The 16,081-nt window shown below is 46.4% G+C and overlaps 1 protein-coding gene across 1 annotated transcript in view; it reads right to left on the bottom strand.

Annotated features, from left to right (window-relative positions):
- The window catches only part of Snx30 (sorting nexin family member 30), an 88,861-nt gene extending 84,508 nt beyond the window's left edge, over positions 1-4,353 (bottom strand). The window contains exon 1 of the mRNA XM_031377553.1: positions 3,927-4,353. Within this exon, the coding sequence (XP_031233413.1) occupies positions 3,927-4,082 (156 nt within the window). The 5' untranslated portion in view covers positions 4,083-4,353. The remainder of the gene's footprint in view (positions 1-3,926) is intronic.
- Positions 4,354-16,081: the final 11,728 nt, after the last annotated feature.

Genomic DNA, 16,081 nt, shown 5'->3' with positions numbered 1-16,081 from the left:
GAGAACACAGGCCTTCACTCTGACTACCATGGGGACATTCCAAGGCTTGAGCAGGAAAAAACCAAGGTTGCACTCCAGGCTGCTGGCTGAGAATTGGTTATATGATCCACTATATTAGCTTGATTTATTTAAAGTATGTATGTATGTATTATTATTATTATTATTATTATTATTATTATTATTATTATTCTTGATTGGGGTTTTTTGGTGGTGGTGGTGGTGGTGGTAGTTTGTTTTAAGACGGGGTCTCCAGGCTGTTCAATCTTGAATTCACTGTATAGCATTGGGTTTAAAGGTTAAACATGTAGGGGGCTAGAAGAGATGGCTCAGCAGTTAAGAGCACTGGCTGCTCTTCCACAGGACCCAGGTTCAATTCCCAGCACCCCGGTGGCAGCTCACAACAGTTTGCAACTCCAGTTCCAGGAAATCTGACACCCTCACACAGACATACATGCAGGAAAAAACCACCAATGCACATAAAGTATGTAATTTTTTAGAAAGTTAAAGGTTAAAAGAAAAGCTATCAAAGATGACAGGGGACGGATCTGGATTCCCATACCCAATAATTGAAATGTAAAAAAAGAAAGAGGCACCTTGGTGGCAGGAAGGGTCAGGAAGTAGGTGGAGGTGTGTGGAGAAGTCCTAACCAAGGACTGGAGGCTGAGAAGGGTCAAGTATTCAGTTTCAAAATGAACACCCAGGCAGGAGACTGAATCCACAGAGAAACTGCTCAGAAGATGTGGACAAAGGTACAACCGCTGAGAATTAGGTCAAGTGGTTTAATTTACATTTCAGCTAGAGAGGAAAAATGAAGAGATACAAGGCTTGGTGGATTTGGGTGGATTTGGGTGGCATCAGAAGAACGCACCCATCCAGCCCTCAGTAGACAAGAGTTCTTCCCACTGTACCACGATTAGGACAGTGTGATGGAGCATCCACCACACTTTTCCTATGCCTGGAACAAAAAGGGCCATTTGGAAGCGTCAGCTACACTGCTGGCAATGCCATCTGCAGCCAGAGAAAGCAATTCCCTTCCGTGCAATAACCTGACACTGTTTTCAGCCCGCCAACCCCTTCGTGCCCCTTACCCAGAACCAACCCTAACTCCTTGACTGGGGTGAAATCCATGTCTAAAGAGGCGGGGAAAGGCCTCTTCTCACAAGACTGAACACAACAGACTGTATCTCCCGCCCTCCAAGGGCACTTACGAAACCTAAACAAGGTAAACATGGACAAGGGAGCTCCCCACAAACTCTCCTCGGCTCTGCAGCTGGCTAGCATCTCTTTACAAATATTTGGGAGGGGTTGGAGAGATGGCTCAGCAGTCTGAGTACTTCCTACTTGTCCAGAGGAACTGAGTTCAGCCACCCACCAGCACCCATGTCAGGAGGCCCACAGAGCCTGGGACTCCAACTCCAAGCAAACCAACACCCTCTTCTGGCCTCTGAGGGACCTACACACACACAGTATCCATTCACACAGAAGCACACACGTACACAATAAGTCTCTTTTTAAAAAATGTACTCGACTGCCGGGCAGTGGTGGCATACGCCTTTAATCCCAGCACTTGGGAGGCAGAGGCAGGTGGATTTCTGAGTTCGAGGCCAGCCTGGTCTACAAAGTGAGTTCCAGGACGGCCAGGGCTACTCAGAGAAACCCTGTCTCGAAAAACAAAAAAAAAAAAAAAAAAAAAAAAAAAAAACAAAAACAAAAAAAAAATGTACTCGAAAATAAGAGAATACGACTCGCAATCGTCGAAAAACTATAATGCTTAGCCTCTAAGGAAAAGTGGCTGATGGTAAATTGGGCCCTGGAGACTTGTGTCACTTAGACAATCTCCACAGTTGTTAGGATATTTATTAAATGTTAAATAATTAATAATAGTGCCTTCAAGACTCTCAAAGAATAGATTCTGTGAAGAAACTACCCGCAATTAGGCAAGGTCTTACTGCCAGCCAACCAGATCTTAGTGGGACAGAGCATTTACCTTCCCAGTACTTATTAGTAAAATGGTTGCACTTCTGAATTAACTATCTAAGATTGGATCACAAGGAAATATTCAAAACAGTAAGGCAAGGGATACAGCCCAGTGGTAGAGCACGTGCCATGGGTTCAATTCATAGCAACACACACACACACACACACACACACACACACACACACACACAGTAGAACAGAAGCCAGGCTCCAATATGGCCACAATGATCTCCATTTCCTAGTATTCTCTAGATTTGCACCCTCTTCCCACACTGTGCCAGTGTCCCTCTATATAAGCAGTAGAACACAGCAGAGGTATGTCAATTTGAGGATCAATATATACAGCTGGCTGGAGTCTGGGGCTGTCTTGAATAACCTTCTCTGGCAGAGGCCAGTTACTATGTCGTGGCCTGCAAAGAACCACATGAGTGAACCTAAAATTGATGTTCAAGTACTCCCAATCCAGCCTTCAAATGATGGCAGCCTCCTGAAGGTCTGACTCAGACCCACCCAGGTTCCTGACTCACAGACAGCATTTTCAGGTGCTAAATTCTGAAATAATTTCTTACACAGCGGTAAGGAAATAATTCGATTTCCTACAGAGAACTGAGATTTAATCTTAGCTCCTATTCTACATCCATTCAAAATCAATTTCTCTGCTAATAAGAAAAAAAATATCATTTAGACATTCAACGATCACTCTTTGAATGTCAAACATAAGGAAGGGTTTGCAAGCTGCCTATGTTTTCACATAGTCTAAAATCTATAAAAAGCAATGACCACGGAGGTACGGGTGTGAATGCAAGAACATATTTTGAGCTGCTCAATGTATCCACTTCATGAGCTTATGCTTTATAAATCCCTATCACTCCCCGGTCATTCTGAGGGCTCAGGGCCAGCAAGTCACACTCTCTCATAGGAAATGTTACCTCCCATATGCCCAGCCATCTAAGGGAAGAAGAAAAGTTGGAAGTCTCCCGATTCCATTAATTCCATTAATACTAGGGGAAGGAAGAATTCATTTACTATTTTAGAAGGAGGAAGAAACCCTGATCTCAAGTGCTAAGAACAATTGGAATGTCTGCAACTCATGACTAAGTGGCAGCAGGAGCGCAGATACAATCGCTGCTCAAAATCCTGGTCACAGCTGAAATGGCGGTGGGGGCGGGGGGCAGAGATGCTCTCTCTTCCTCCTCCTCACTGGACTTTGCTGTCTTCCAAAGCAGGAGAGTAGTATAGCTCAATGACCAAGAGCCTCCCTCTGCACAAAGAAGGTCAAAGGGCGAGCTTGCTTTCCATCAACCACAAAACCAGCCACTGCCAAACCTAATCTATGCGGTCTGCTATAGGAGGTGAATGAAGCCCTAGACAGAAAACCAGAGACTCTCCTCTAGCCGCCGCTGAGGTCGGAGTCAGGTGACTCCAGGGGCAAACAGCAAACCTAAACAAAGATCACTCCCCACATGACCGACTGGAGAGAAGAAGAGCAAGGCTGCTCAGACCCACCCCGGAAAGCCACTAGCCATTAACTCTTGCTTTTTTTTTTAATCAGTCCAGAGAAACTGGAAGCGCCAACAAGTTATTCCTATTCAGCAGCTCCTCTTCAAGGAATACACCTAGAGGGGTGAGGGACCTCCTTCCCGGGACATAGAGGCGAAGTACCGCAGCACACGCCCCGGGTCCCCACATGCTCGCTGCAACCCGAACCCCTCCCCACCAGCTGTCACCCGCGCTCGGGGCCACTCTCATCCAGGGAAACACAAGCCCTCTGGCCGCTCAGCCGGCAGCTGCGACCCCGCGGGGGCATTGAGAGGACACGCTCTGGCCAAAGCACGCCTAACCTCCGGGAAAGGGGCGCCGGGATGAGCGCGGCCCAGTGTCAGGGGTGGTCCTGGATCCATCCTCCTCTCCCGCTCCGCCCCAGGAGTCCCCAGCCCCGAGCGCCCCACCTTGTCACCGAAGCTGCGGGCCATCAGTAGGTCCGGGCTGGGCGTGCTGTCGCCTCCCACGGCCTCCTCGCTGCTGGAGCCGGCTAGCGGGTGCGGCATGTCGCGCAAAGACTGGGGCCCCGTGGACGGCAGGGCCTTGGGGGGCCCGCCCGCCATGGCGCGCGGCGTTCCGGACCCGCCGCCGCCGCCGCTTACTCCCGCAGCTCTCGGCCCTACTCGGCCCGAGGCCCTGCAGTAGCCGGCGTGGGCCGCCTCCGCCCGATACTTCTCCTGCCAGTGAAGCTGAGCTTCCCCGAGCGAAACACCGCAGCTCCGTGGGCTAAGCCACGCCGATGCCCAGCACCTCCGGCCCTGCGCCCGGCTAGCAGCGCCACGCCGCCCACGGCTGGCAGCCCGGCCCCCGCGGAGCCTCGGCCCGCCGGGAGGGAGGGCGGGACGCAGGGTGGGGCGGGGCTTGAGAGAGGAGGCGGCCCGCCCCGCCCACCTCCCGGCAGGAAGTGCGCCCACTGGCAGCAGCTTCGCTTGGGGGTTCAGAAGGCATCGTCGTGAGTTAGGGTCTTCCAGCCACACTGCACACGCAGAAAGAAATAAAAAAAAATGTGGAGCCTATCTTAGTAACGTAAAGGGTTACGTGGCTCGAAGGAACTAGAGAACGTCGAGTAGAAAAACTAGAAGGACACTTAAAGAGGCAGGGTGATATATCTTCAAATCCACACTGAAGTCCCCATACCGACTGGCTTCTTCTGAAGCTAAGCTGGGTTTATGTAAGGCGAAACCTCAGAAGCGTGAGCATCCCTAAATAGCGTGTGCTACAAATCATTACGTGCACACTTAGCCAACCAGTCTTCTGCAAGAACCGTAAGGTTCTAGTTGTTTTTCATGCATTGATGGTTCCTATACTGGCCCTGGGCCAAGCTTAATTTTCCGAGCTTTTTTTTTTTTTTTTTTGCTGTCATGGTGGAGATAGACAAGGCTTTACTTGCAGCTCAAAGTATATGTGTGTCTCTTTTTCCACTTACCTGTCACTGGCGCTTTTGTCTCGAAGGCCAAGTTAGAGGGTCATCTGCCCATCTAGCAAACACTTGAGAACTGTGTGTGGCTCGCTGTGAAGAAACACATTTTTTCCAATCCTTGAACTTCTTAGGTTTGTCCAGTTTGCCTGTTAAAAAATGGTGACAGGTTTTAACTTTGGGATTCACAAAGGACTCTATCTGTCACACTCTAGAAACAAAACGTGTAGAATGCAGAATTGAAACCAACCCAAAATAACTACCAGAGCCTCATTTAACTTCAGTGGCCCCCTCTGACATAGTCCAAAGAGTTGAGCTCTTAGTACAGTAGCTATTGTCTTTTACCTCCTTCAGAGCAGTCTACCTTGGTTGGGAAAATAATATTGAAAGGGCACTAAGCAGCAGTTTTAAATGCTGTATCTGTCTCATGGGAGTGCTAGGGTCTGATCCTCTAAAATGGGCAAAATTGTCACTTCATTTATATTTAGAAGCTGCCTAAAACTATTATCTTCATTAAAATAGACAATGCACATATAACTAGTAATGACTGATCTAGTCTGGCAGATCTTTTTTGTTTTGTTTTGTTTTTGTTTTTTGATTGTTTTGTTTTGTTTTGTTTTGTTTGTTTTTTGAGACAGGGTTTCTCTGTGTAACCGTGGCTGTCCTGGAACTCACTCTGTAGACCAGGCTGGCCTCGAACTCAGAGATCCCCCTGCCTCTGCCTCCCAAGTGCTGGGATTAAAGGCATGTGCCACCACTGCCCCTGGCAGATCTTCTTGAATAGTGTTATTTATTTAAACAGTCACACCACCTCAACATAATGGTGCTCTTAAGATTTCACAGAAGTGAGGGTGGTGGCGGAGGCGGCGGCGGCGGCGGCAGCGGCGGCGGCAGCGGCGGCGGCAGCGGCGGCGGTACACGCCTTTAATCCCAGCACTTGGGAGGCAGAGGCAGGCGGATCTCTAAATTCGAGGCCAGCCTGGTCTACAGAGTTCCAGGACAGCCAGGGCTATACAGAGAAACCCTGTCTTGAAAAACCAAAACCAAAACCAAAACAAAACAAAACAAAACAAAAAAAGATTTCACAGAAGTGGGGCTGAAGAGATGGCTCAGTGGTTAAGAGTATTGACTGCTCTTATAGAGGTCCTGAGTTCAATTCCCAGCAACCACTTGGTGACTCACAAGATGGGATCTGATGCCCTCTTATGGTGTGTCTGAAAACAGCTACAGTGTACTCATATTTAGCCAGGCAGTAGTGGCACATGTCTTTAATCCCAGCACCTGGGAGGCAGAGGCAGGCAGATTTCTGAGTTCAAGGCCAGCCTGGTCTACAGAGTGAGTTCCAGGACAGCCAGGGCTACACAGGGAAACCCTGTCTCGAAAAATAAATAAATAAATAAAATCTTTAAACAAATAAAAAACAACAGCAAAAAAAAAAAAAAAACCCACTGCTCATATAGAGGACCTAGATTTGACAATGAAGTGAAATGAAAGAGCCAGCTCCCCAAAATCTGTCCCTCTGACCCCACTCATGTGCAGAGAGAGAGACGCAGAGGGTCTTCCTCAAGGCAGCTGTGGGATGCCCAGGATAGCAGCCTTTGCTGAGTGTTAGGGGCTCCTTAAATGTTAACTCCCTTCCTTTTCCCTTGGGTTTTTCTCTACTATTCTTAAGAAACAACAACCACAGAATATCCATCGTTATATGATGCATTCCAAACTCCACTTCCTTAGTTTGAGTCAGAATGACATTGTTTTATGTATCCCCACAGAGGAAGGGGAGGAAGAGGAAGAGAAAAGAAAAGAGGAGAAGAAAGGAAGGAAGGAAAGAAGGAAGGAACAAACCAATGAATGAATGAACGAACGAACTAGGGCTCCTAAAGAGCCATATGAAAGTTTATTTACTTTCCTGGTCTGTCAGAGACATCTGGCCACAATGATCTTTAGTCATCAAAACTAAAGAAAGTGAACTATGGGAACTATTTTGGTGGAAAGTTCCAGCGTTCCTTTTTCAGCTGAGGCCTGCCTGTCCAGTCCACCATTTCCTGATTCATTGCAGTGCCCATTGCGGTGAGGAATAGTTCCTGAAATAACCCACGTCCCAGAGCACGTGACTCTTTCTAGCGCAGCGTGGTGGTGAAGAGGAAGCATGCCAAGGCTCTGGGTGCAAAAGGCTGTGATGTGGGCTGGAATTTATGGAGGGAAATTTGAATTCCTAAGGCTGAGCTCTGTGAAGGACACAAGAGTTTGTGGGATGTCCCCAGTGTCACGACAATCCCCAAACATCTTGGGAACTGCACTTCCCTGGAAAAGCCTATCTCTGTTGAAAATTCCACAGAGTAATTTTACAAATTTTACAACTTTGTGGTGTTAGAATGTTGCAGATCATCTCTATCTTTAGTTCCCTTAGTCATCTATTGCTGAGTAGGATGGAACATGCCTTTAGTCCCAGCAGAGGCAGGTGGATCTCTGAGTTCAAGGCCAACCTGGTCTACAAAGAGAGTTCCAGAGCAGACAGGGCTACACAGAGAAACCCTGTTTCTCTCTTTAAAAAAAAAAAAAAACTCACAAATTACTAACCTCTGGATCTGCCCTAGCTTCCTTTTGACTATCAAATAAATTTTTTAGGATGTGTTAACTCACTAAATCACTAGCTTCACCAACCCAAAAACTGAAGAAAAAAAAAAAAAAACGGTCATCAGAGAGCATCTGAGGCCTAGAGCAGAGATGTACCTAACTATGCTATAGCCTGCCTAGCTGATATCAACACCAGCTTGGCCTACATAAGTGAATTCCAGGACAGCCGGGGCTACATAGTGAGTCCCTGTCTCAATTTAATATACATATGAAATTAACTTCCACAGTAGAACCTGCCACTCAGAGTACCCTCAACCCATGTTGCTCCTTGGGACAGGGCCAAACATTCTTGGCCCAGAATAAACTATCTACCTTTGAAGTAAGACCCAGTCGCATGAGACCTTTCTCATCCACAAAGAATGGCAGGCACTTAGCCTGGGACCTATCAAGAAATAATAATTTAGTATTTTGCCAAAGAGGAACCCTGTCACCCTTCCTAGCAGCTCTGTCAGGCCTGCGTGTGAGTGCTCAGTGCCAACAGGCATTGTCCCATTTTCGCCCTTGGTACAGCAGGTGCTTAGGCACTCTTGGCGTTTGTATTAGCTGCCTATCCTCTTCTGGCTTTGAATACAATCATAGCTTTATTCTATATGGCATCCCAGACTCCGCCTCAAAATAACACCACCACTTCTAAAGTGGATGGCTGGTGAGGACAAAGGAGGTTTTCAGAGGACATTCAGAGTGACATGTAACAAACCACAGAAGGCTGTCTCAAACAAGGGGGGGGTAGCCCAGCTGAGAAGGCGCAACCCCAACAGAGAGAAATTTGTATGGACAGTTCAATTCAGCTGGTGATGTCGCCAGAAAGAAGCAAATCCATTTGAAAGCCAGAATCTGAAGAGTTTTGCAAACAAGAAATTAGATCGTGCTTCAGAGGCAGCGGATGAATTTTGGGGGTAAATGACAGAATTTGTCCATATCTAAGCACTCTGTGGTGGGATGGGTCAAAGTGCTTGCTATACAAGCATGGTCTGAGTTCAGATCCAGCTATTCTGGACATAAGACCTGGAGAGTTCAGTAGTTAAGAACACTAGCTGCTCTTGCAAAGGACACTGGTTTGATTCACACACTCATGTGCCAGCTCAAAACTGCCTATAACTCCAGTTCTAAGGAATCTGATGTTCCCCTCTAGTCTCTATCGGTGCCAGGCAATCAGATGCAACCTCAGAGAGGGGGAACAAGGCCAGCCTGGAGGCTCACTGGCCAGCCAGGCTAACCAAATCCCTGAGTTCTAGGTTAAAACAGAGATCCAGTCGGAGGAGGAGGAGGAGGAGGGGGAAGAGAATCTGATGATAATGATGATGCAGCAATTGCTTGTAGAATAACAGCCAGCATACACCTCCTGCTTCCATACGTGCTCACACACACATGAGCACAGGGTAGGATGAGGAGGACGAGGAGGATGAGGAGAATGGAGGCGAGAACAAGAGATGAGGCGGAGGCAGAGAAAGGGGGACAGACATTGGGCAGACAGAGGGAGGCATACATATACTTGCCAGAAGATGAAGCACAGCACAAAGTAACTAATAGAGACATGGCTCAGCCAATAAGAGTGTTTGCTGCACAAGCATGAGGGCCTGAGTTATAACCCACACAAAAACCTGGGCATAGTTGTGTGCTGCCTATAACCCTACATACACTCTAGGCATGAGAGTGAAATGATCTGGCTGTGGCTGGCTGCCAGCCTAGTTCAAGGTTCAGTGAGAGACCTTGTCAAGAGAATCAAATGAGAGCGATACAATAGGGACACCTGATGTCTCCCTGTGCCTCCACACACACATGCACATACATTGCTCTCATATACTCCCCCTGCACGCGCCCGCGCACGAGCACACACACACACACACACACACTCACACACAAAGCAGGACAGCTAAAACTAGGAAAAAACCTCACACAGCTTACCAGCACTGTAATGCATAAGTAAATGTGGTGTATTTGAATAATAATATATTACACATCCATAATAAAGGAATACATGATGAATGAGTCTCAGAAACATAATGAGGAATGGAAGAAGCCAGGCACAAGAGAATATCTACTACATGATTCTACTTACATAAAGTTCAAACCAGGCAAAATTAACATATAGTGCCAAGAGAAAATTTTTAACACCTAAAGGGAGTTCTGGGGGTACCGATAACATTCAGTTCCTGAACCATCCTGTCGTTATTTGTAAGACTTCAAGTAGACCATTTATGATTTGCAAACCTTGATGGTCTGTTGCATTAATTTTATGTTTTAGGCCCAGCAAGACTCTTAGGGAGGGTAAAGACACTTGCGGCCCAAACTGATTACCCGAGTTCAGTCTCTGGAGCCCACATGGAGCAAGGAGAGAACTGACTCCGCACACTGTCTCTTGTAATCCCCACTACACATGCCATGGCACACGATGCACAATAAATAAATGCAAAATTGAAAAGTTTATGTTTTTAAGAGGTATCTACTCTGTGTTCCTTGATTTATGAGTGAGGAGGTGAGTTCATCCCAGAGGTACTGAGTCACTTGCTGGATGTCAATCAGCCAGTACTCTTCTCTGCTTGATTTCATGTTGGTGAATGCCTGAGTTTAGAAGCAGGTTACTTTAGGTAAAGTTAGGAAGCTGGGGCTATGGCTCAGTGGTAAGAGTATGTGCTTGCTCTTCAGTGACACAGCCAGCCCCCAAGAGGTTACCGATGCACGCTGGCAGCAGTGGGTGGGTTCAGTGGCTCTTAAGACAAATACACAAACAAACTTGGGAGGGAGTAGTGTGAAGGGCTATCTATAGAGGGAAAGGGAGAGAGTGGGGGATGGACTTGATCAAAACACAATATGAAATCCTCAAATAGTTAAAAAAAAATGTGTTCTTAGCATGTGTGAGCCTGGATGCCATTCCCAGCTAAAGCCTAAAGCTGCCCATTGTGGTCTTCTACGATGTTTCATTGCCTTCTTGACTATATCCTGTCAGGTCTCCTCCTTTCAAATGCAGTCCTGTGTAGACTGATGCCTGGTGCCAAGGCAGTCATCCCATGGTCCTGAGCAGATCCATCCCTGGTGCCCTGAGGATAGCTGTACTCATAAGCGGAAAAGCTCAGCCTTCAATGATGTCTACTTTGCTTTCTATTGCTTTCTATTTGCTTTCTATTGCCCTGGCCAAAAGCAAATTGGGGAAGAAAGGTTATATTTCATCTTAGTCTTCTAGGTCACAATCCACCATTGAGGGAAGTCAAGGTGAGGAGCTCAAACAGAAGCCATGAAGGAACAATGTTCATTGTTTAGCCTTTTGGCTTGCTCTCGGCTAGCTTTCTTATACTGCCCAGACTCACCTACCTAGGGATAATGCCTCCCACAATGCACTGGGCCCTCCCACTTCACTCAACCATGAAGACACTCTCACAGTTAAAGCCTCAGATCACTTTGATCTGGGAAATTCCGTAATTAAATTTCCTTCTTCCCATGTGATTCAAGGTTAGGTCACATTGACAATAAAAACTAACCAGCACAGACGGCCCCATTGTACCCGTGCAGCTAATACCAGACTTATTGTTAGCCTTGCGTGCGTCCGTGCGTGCGCGCGCACGCATGTGTGCGTGTGTTTGTGTGTGTGTGTGTGTGTGTGTGTGTGTCTGCTGTGATTGTGCCACGGTACAAAGGTGGCAGCCGCCGGGCAGTAGTGGCACACGCCTTTAATCCCAGCACTTGGGAGGCAGAGGCAGGTGGATTTCTGAGTTCGAGGCCAGCCTGGTCTACAGAGTGAGTTCCAGGACAGCCAGGGCTACACAGATAAATCCTGTATCAAAAAAAAAAAAAAAAAACAAAAAAAAACAAAAAAAAACCCAAAGATGGCAGCCAGAGGACAACTTGTGGAAGTGGTCCTCTTGTCCTACCATATGGGTTTCAGGGTTCAAATTCAGGCTGTCAGACTTGACAGGAGGTACTTTTATTCATTGAGCCATCTCTGCTGCTCATACCAGACTTCTTAACAGTTTCAGAGGCGTACTCAGTTATCATCATGGCAGAGAGCATGGCACTGGACCTGTAGTTGGGACCTACATCTTGATCTGTAGGCGGGGGTGTGGGGGTAGGGGCGTGAGGGGGTAGCTGGGAAAGGAGCTTTTGAGAGCTAAAGCCCACCCCAAGTAACACACTTCCTCCAACAAGAACACAGCTCCCGATCCTTCCCAAATAGAACCAATTCTCCGACGACTTAGCATTCAAACACATGAACTTATGGCAGCCATTTTTATTCAAACTACCGCAGATAGTAATAAGGAAAAACTATAAGTGTGCAGGAAAAGTTTTAAAAACAAGAGGAATGGCATCTCTGGGTTCTGAGGCAGAGGTCTGGCTTCTTCCCCAAGCCTCTGAATTCCTCATTCTCAGAGCCACTGTGCCTGCTCCTGTGTGCTCTGCTCACTCCCTCCTGAGTGTTCTAACACAGGTGACAAAAGGTTCTACAGGTCCACAGATGAGCCCTCACTACACAGACCAGGAGTCTAGATATGACACAAGTCCTTACTGTGTGTAACTCTAAACAGTGGGGCAAGGGGTGTAGACCACTATAGAAAACTAGAGTTAGGAATGCCAGGGCCAGGAACCAGGAGAGGGTGGGTTGGCAAGCAGGGGGAGGGAGGAGGGAACAGGGTTTTGTTTTTGTTTGATTGTTTGTTTTTCAGAGGGGACACCGGCAAAGGAGATATCATTTGACATGTAAATAAAAAGTATCTAATTTTTAAAAAAAAAAAGATAAGAAAAGAAAAGAAAAAACTAGAGTTAGGGGCTGGGACTGACGCTCAGCTGGTAGACTGCTTACCTAGGATGCCCAAGACGTTTGGGACCATTCCTTACACTGTAAACCCGAGTGGTATACATCAGTAATTGCAGCACTCAGAGGGTGGAGGTGAGCAGATCACAAGTTCAAAGTCATCCTTAACTACTTAAGGATGAGGCCAGCTGGGCTAGAGACCACAGCTCAAAAATAGTCAGCTACCTGGTTATAGATTCCAGCTGAGGCAGGGCTTCCACATACGTATATGAGGTCATTAATTATGCAGGAGTTTTAGGAATCTTTGACTTGGTGAGAAGCTTGCTTTGCCCTGTCTCCTCCACTGAGGGCATCCTGTTTTGTGATAAGAACACCATCGCCATCAGTCTTGCAGAACTTGAACGGGATGATCAGGAAGCTGCCTTACCATACACTCACTCATCTAATTGCCTCAGTTTGCTGAAACAGTAGTTTTGAACTTAGGCTAATAAATGGAAACTTCTAGAAGTTTAATCTGATGAAATGTTCATATCTTCAAAATCAAACTCGGGCTTCTTCAAGACTTTGTAAACTACCCAGGCCTATGCTGTAATGTGCACTCTGCTCCCAATTTTGAGGCACGCTGTGTGTCTTGTGTATGTTAGCATTGTAGTGAGGTTGTCACCTCCCAAATGCACTCATTCAGCAACTTCTTGGCATCAGATCAAGGCAGGCTGAAGTTCTCAGGAAACACTACATATCCTGGAGGCTTTGGTGCTAACAGTTTAACACTGAAGTGAAAGTAAGGTTCTACATTCACCCCAACCAGAGAATTTCTGCAGTCTCATGCAGTAGCACCATTGCTACCCAGAATTCTTTGGGAATATTGATATGATACATGGTGTGGTGGTTTGAATGAGAAATGTACCCCACAGGCTCAAATATTTGAACACTTGGTCCCCAGATGGTGGCGCTGTTTTCAGAGACAGTGCAGTCTTGCTGAAGGCAGAAAAGTTCTCGTTCCCACTACATGGGATCAAAAGTCCTTAGACTCTGCCACAAGCACTTTTACCCACTGTATTAGTCAGGGTTACTAAAGAACTTATGGAATGAATCTCTCTATATAGAATATATTTCTACCATCTATCTATCTATCTATCTATCTATCTATCTATCTATCTATCTGTAAAGGGAATTTATTGGAATGACTTTCAGGCTGCAGTCCAACTAACTGAACAATGGCTAGCTATTAGTAGAAAGTCTAAGAATCTAATAATTGCTCAATCCCACCAGGCTGGATGTTTCTGCTGGTGTTCTGTATAAGCTGGAATCTTGAAGAGGTAGGTTCCAATAGAAGTGTTGGCAGAGTAAAACACAAGCAGGCAAAGAATGAAGGAACCCTTTCTCTTCCCATTGTCTTTACATAGGTCTCCAGCAGAAGGTGTGGTCCAAATTAAAGGTGTGCCTCAAGATCTGGATTAAAGGTGTGTGTCATCCAAATTAAGAGTGTATGTCATGCCACCACAAGATCTGGACCCCTTGCCAGGCAGTGGTGGCGCACACCTTTAATCCCAGCACTTGGGAGGCAGAGGCAGGTGGATTTCTGAGTTCGAGGCCAGCCTGGTCTACAGAGTGAGTTCCAAGACAGCCAGGGGGCTATACAGAAAAACCCTGTCTCGAAAAACCAAAAACCAAAACCAAAAACAAAAACAAAAAACAAAAACAAACAAACAAACAAAAAACAAACAAACAAAAAAAACCTATAGCCATCCCTCTTACTGAGGTATCTCTCCAACCCGGTTATTCCTATCTATACAACTCTAATGTGTTTCTGGTTGTAGAGAGGATGTTCTTTATCTTTGATAAGATAACTGTTGATGGTATATGGAGAAGTTCCACTTGTCTACCTTTTCCAGTTAAGTCCCAGCAGGGCTTCGGCTAGGAGGACAAGCAAAGCAGGGTGTGGAATGAATGTCATCGGCCTGCAGTTCCAAGTGAAATCGAGGCTGTGGAAAGCTGAGTCAAGTGAGGAACCAGAAATTAGGGAGCCAGAACAAGAAATGTGGAGACAGCAGCACAGATATTGGAAATGAAAAACAGAGCCAGGGTTCAAGATTCAGGAGCAGCAGCATCGAGGTGGGCACTGGGACCATTGAGTGCTGGGTTGGGCACATAGTGTGGCCTTGGGACCACAGGGCAAGGTCAGGACAATTAGAATCCACAGTCATAGGGAGTGCCTCTGAGCTAGCTGTGGTGGTGGCAGTAGGTTGACAAACACTCCTCAAAATTCCTTCCTGACCATCCATATAATTTGTTCAAAGTAAGCACTAGGTTGTAGGCGCATCGACTATTTCTGAAGGCCAGGCTTTTGGCTAAGCTACGTTCCCTCAGGAAGGATGTGGCTGGCAGTAGGAACTGAGCCCCTCTTCCCTCTGGTTTACACTTTTTATTTTAGAATGCTCTTTAGATGTCCAGAAAAGATTCTGAAGTTGGTGCAGAGAGGTTCTTGCCTCACTCAGTGTTTTCCCTGGTCGACATCGTCTGTCATCATTATGGTACATTCGCCACAACTAAGGAGCCAACTCTGCCATTAACTGTACCGAATTCTCCATTCAGATTTCACTAGTGTTTCCTTAATGCTCTCTTCCCAGTTCAGTATCGCATCTAGGATACCCCATTACAGTGTGTGTGTGTGTGTGTGTGTGTGTGTGTGTGTGTGTGTGTGTGTGTGTGAGATGCATGTCGTATACATATGTGTGCCCTTCCTTGCACAGAGGAAGGCTGGAGGTTGACATGGAAGCCTCCTCCTCTATTGCTCCCTACCTTGTTGGTTTTTTAAGACTTATTTATTTATCTTTATTTTTTGCTTATGGATGTCTTGCCTGAAGATATGTCTGTGTACAATGTGGGTTGAGTGCCTACAGAGGTCATTGTATACCTAGACCTAGAGTTACAGGTGATTGTGGGCAGCTGTGTACCAGGACTATGGAAGAGGAGCCAGCACTCTTTTTGTTTTTTTCCAAGACAGCATTTTCTAGGTTTACCTGGAACTTACTCTGTAGAGCAAGCAGCCTGACCTCTTGAACTCATAGAGATTTGCCTGCCTCTGCCTCCCAAGTACACCATCACTGCCTGATGCAGCTATCTGTATGTCTGTCTGTCTGTCTATCTATCTATCTATCTATCTATCTATCTATCTATCTATCTATCTATTTTATGTTTGTGAGTACACTTTAGCTTTCTTCAGCCACACCAGAAGTGGGCATTGGATCCCATTACAGATGGTTGTGAGCCACCATGTGGTTGCTGGGAATTGAACTCAGGATCTCTGGAAGAGCAGTCAGTTCTCTTTACCACTGAGTCTCTTCAGCTCACCACCTTGTTTTTTTGAGACCAGGCCTCTCACTTAATGTAGAGCTTACCAATGGGTTAAACTGGCCAGTTCTCAAGCCCCAGGGATCTTGTCTCTCTGCCTTCTAGTGCTGGGACATAGGTAATGCCAAATGGACTCAGTAAGTTGTATTTATATAAGTGTGTGTGTGTGTGTGTGTGTGTGTGTGTGTGTGTGCATGTAGCAAAAATAAAGGAAAAGAAGAAAGAGGCCATCAGTTTGAGAGTGAGTTGGGAATGGTGCATGAGAAGGCTAGAAGGAGGGGCATGGAGAGGTTGGAGGGAAGAAAGGTAAAGAGGGAAGTGATGTAACTAGATTAAAGAGAAGAAAGAAATGGAAAAAAGAAAGAAACTGGCCCCACAGACTTGCATACAGCCTAATCTTTTTGCTTTTTTTT

The sequence above is a fragment of the Mastomys coucha genome, unplaced genomic scaffold (genome assembly GCF_008632895.1).
Source record: "Mastomys coucha isolate ucsf_1 unplaced genomic scaffold, UCSF_Mcou_1 pScaffold18, whole genome shotgun sequence".
NCBI lineage: Eukaryota > Metazoa > Chordata > Mammalia > Rodentia > Muridae > Mastomys > Mastomys coucha.
Note: the sequence above shows the minus strand (reverse complement) of the source record. Positions and strands in the feature narration are given on the sequence as shown.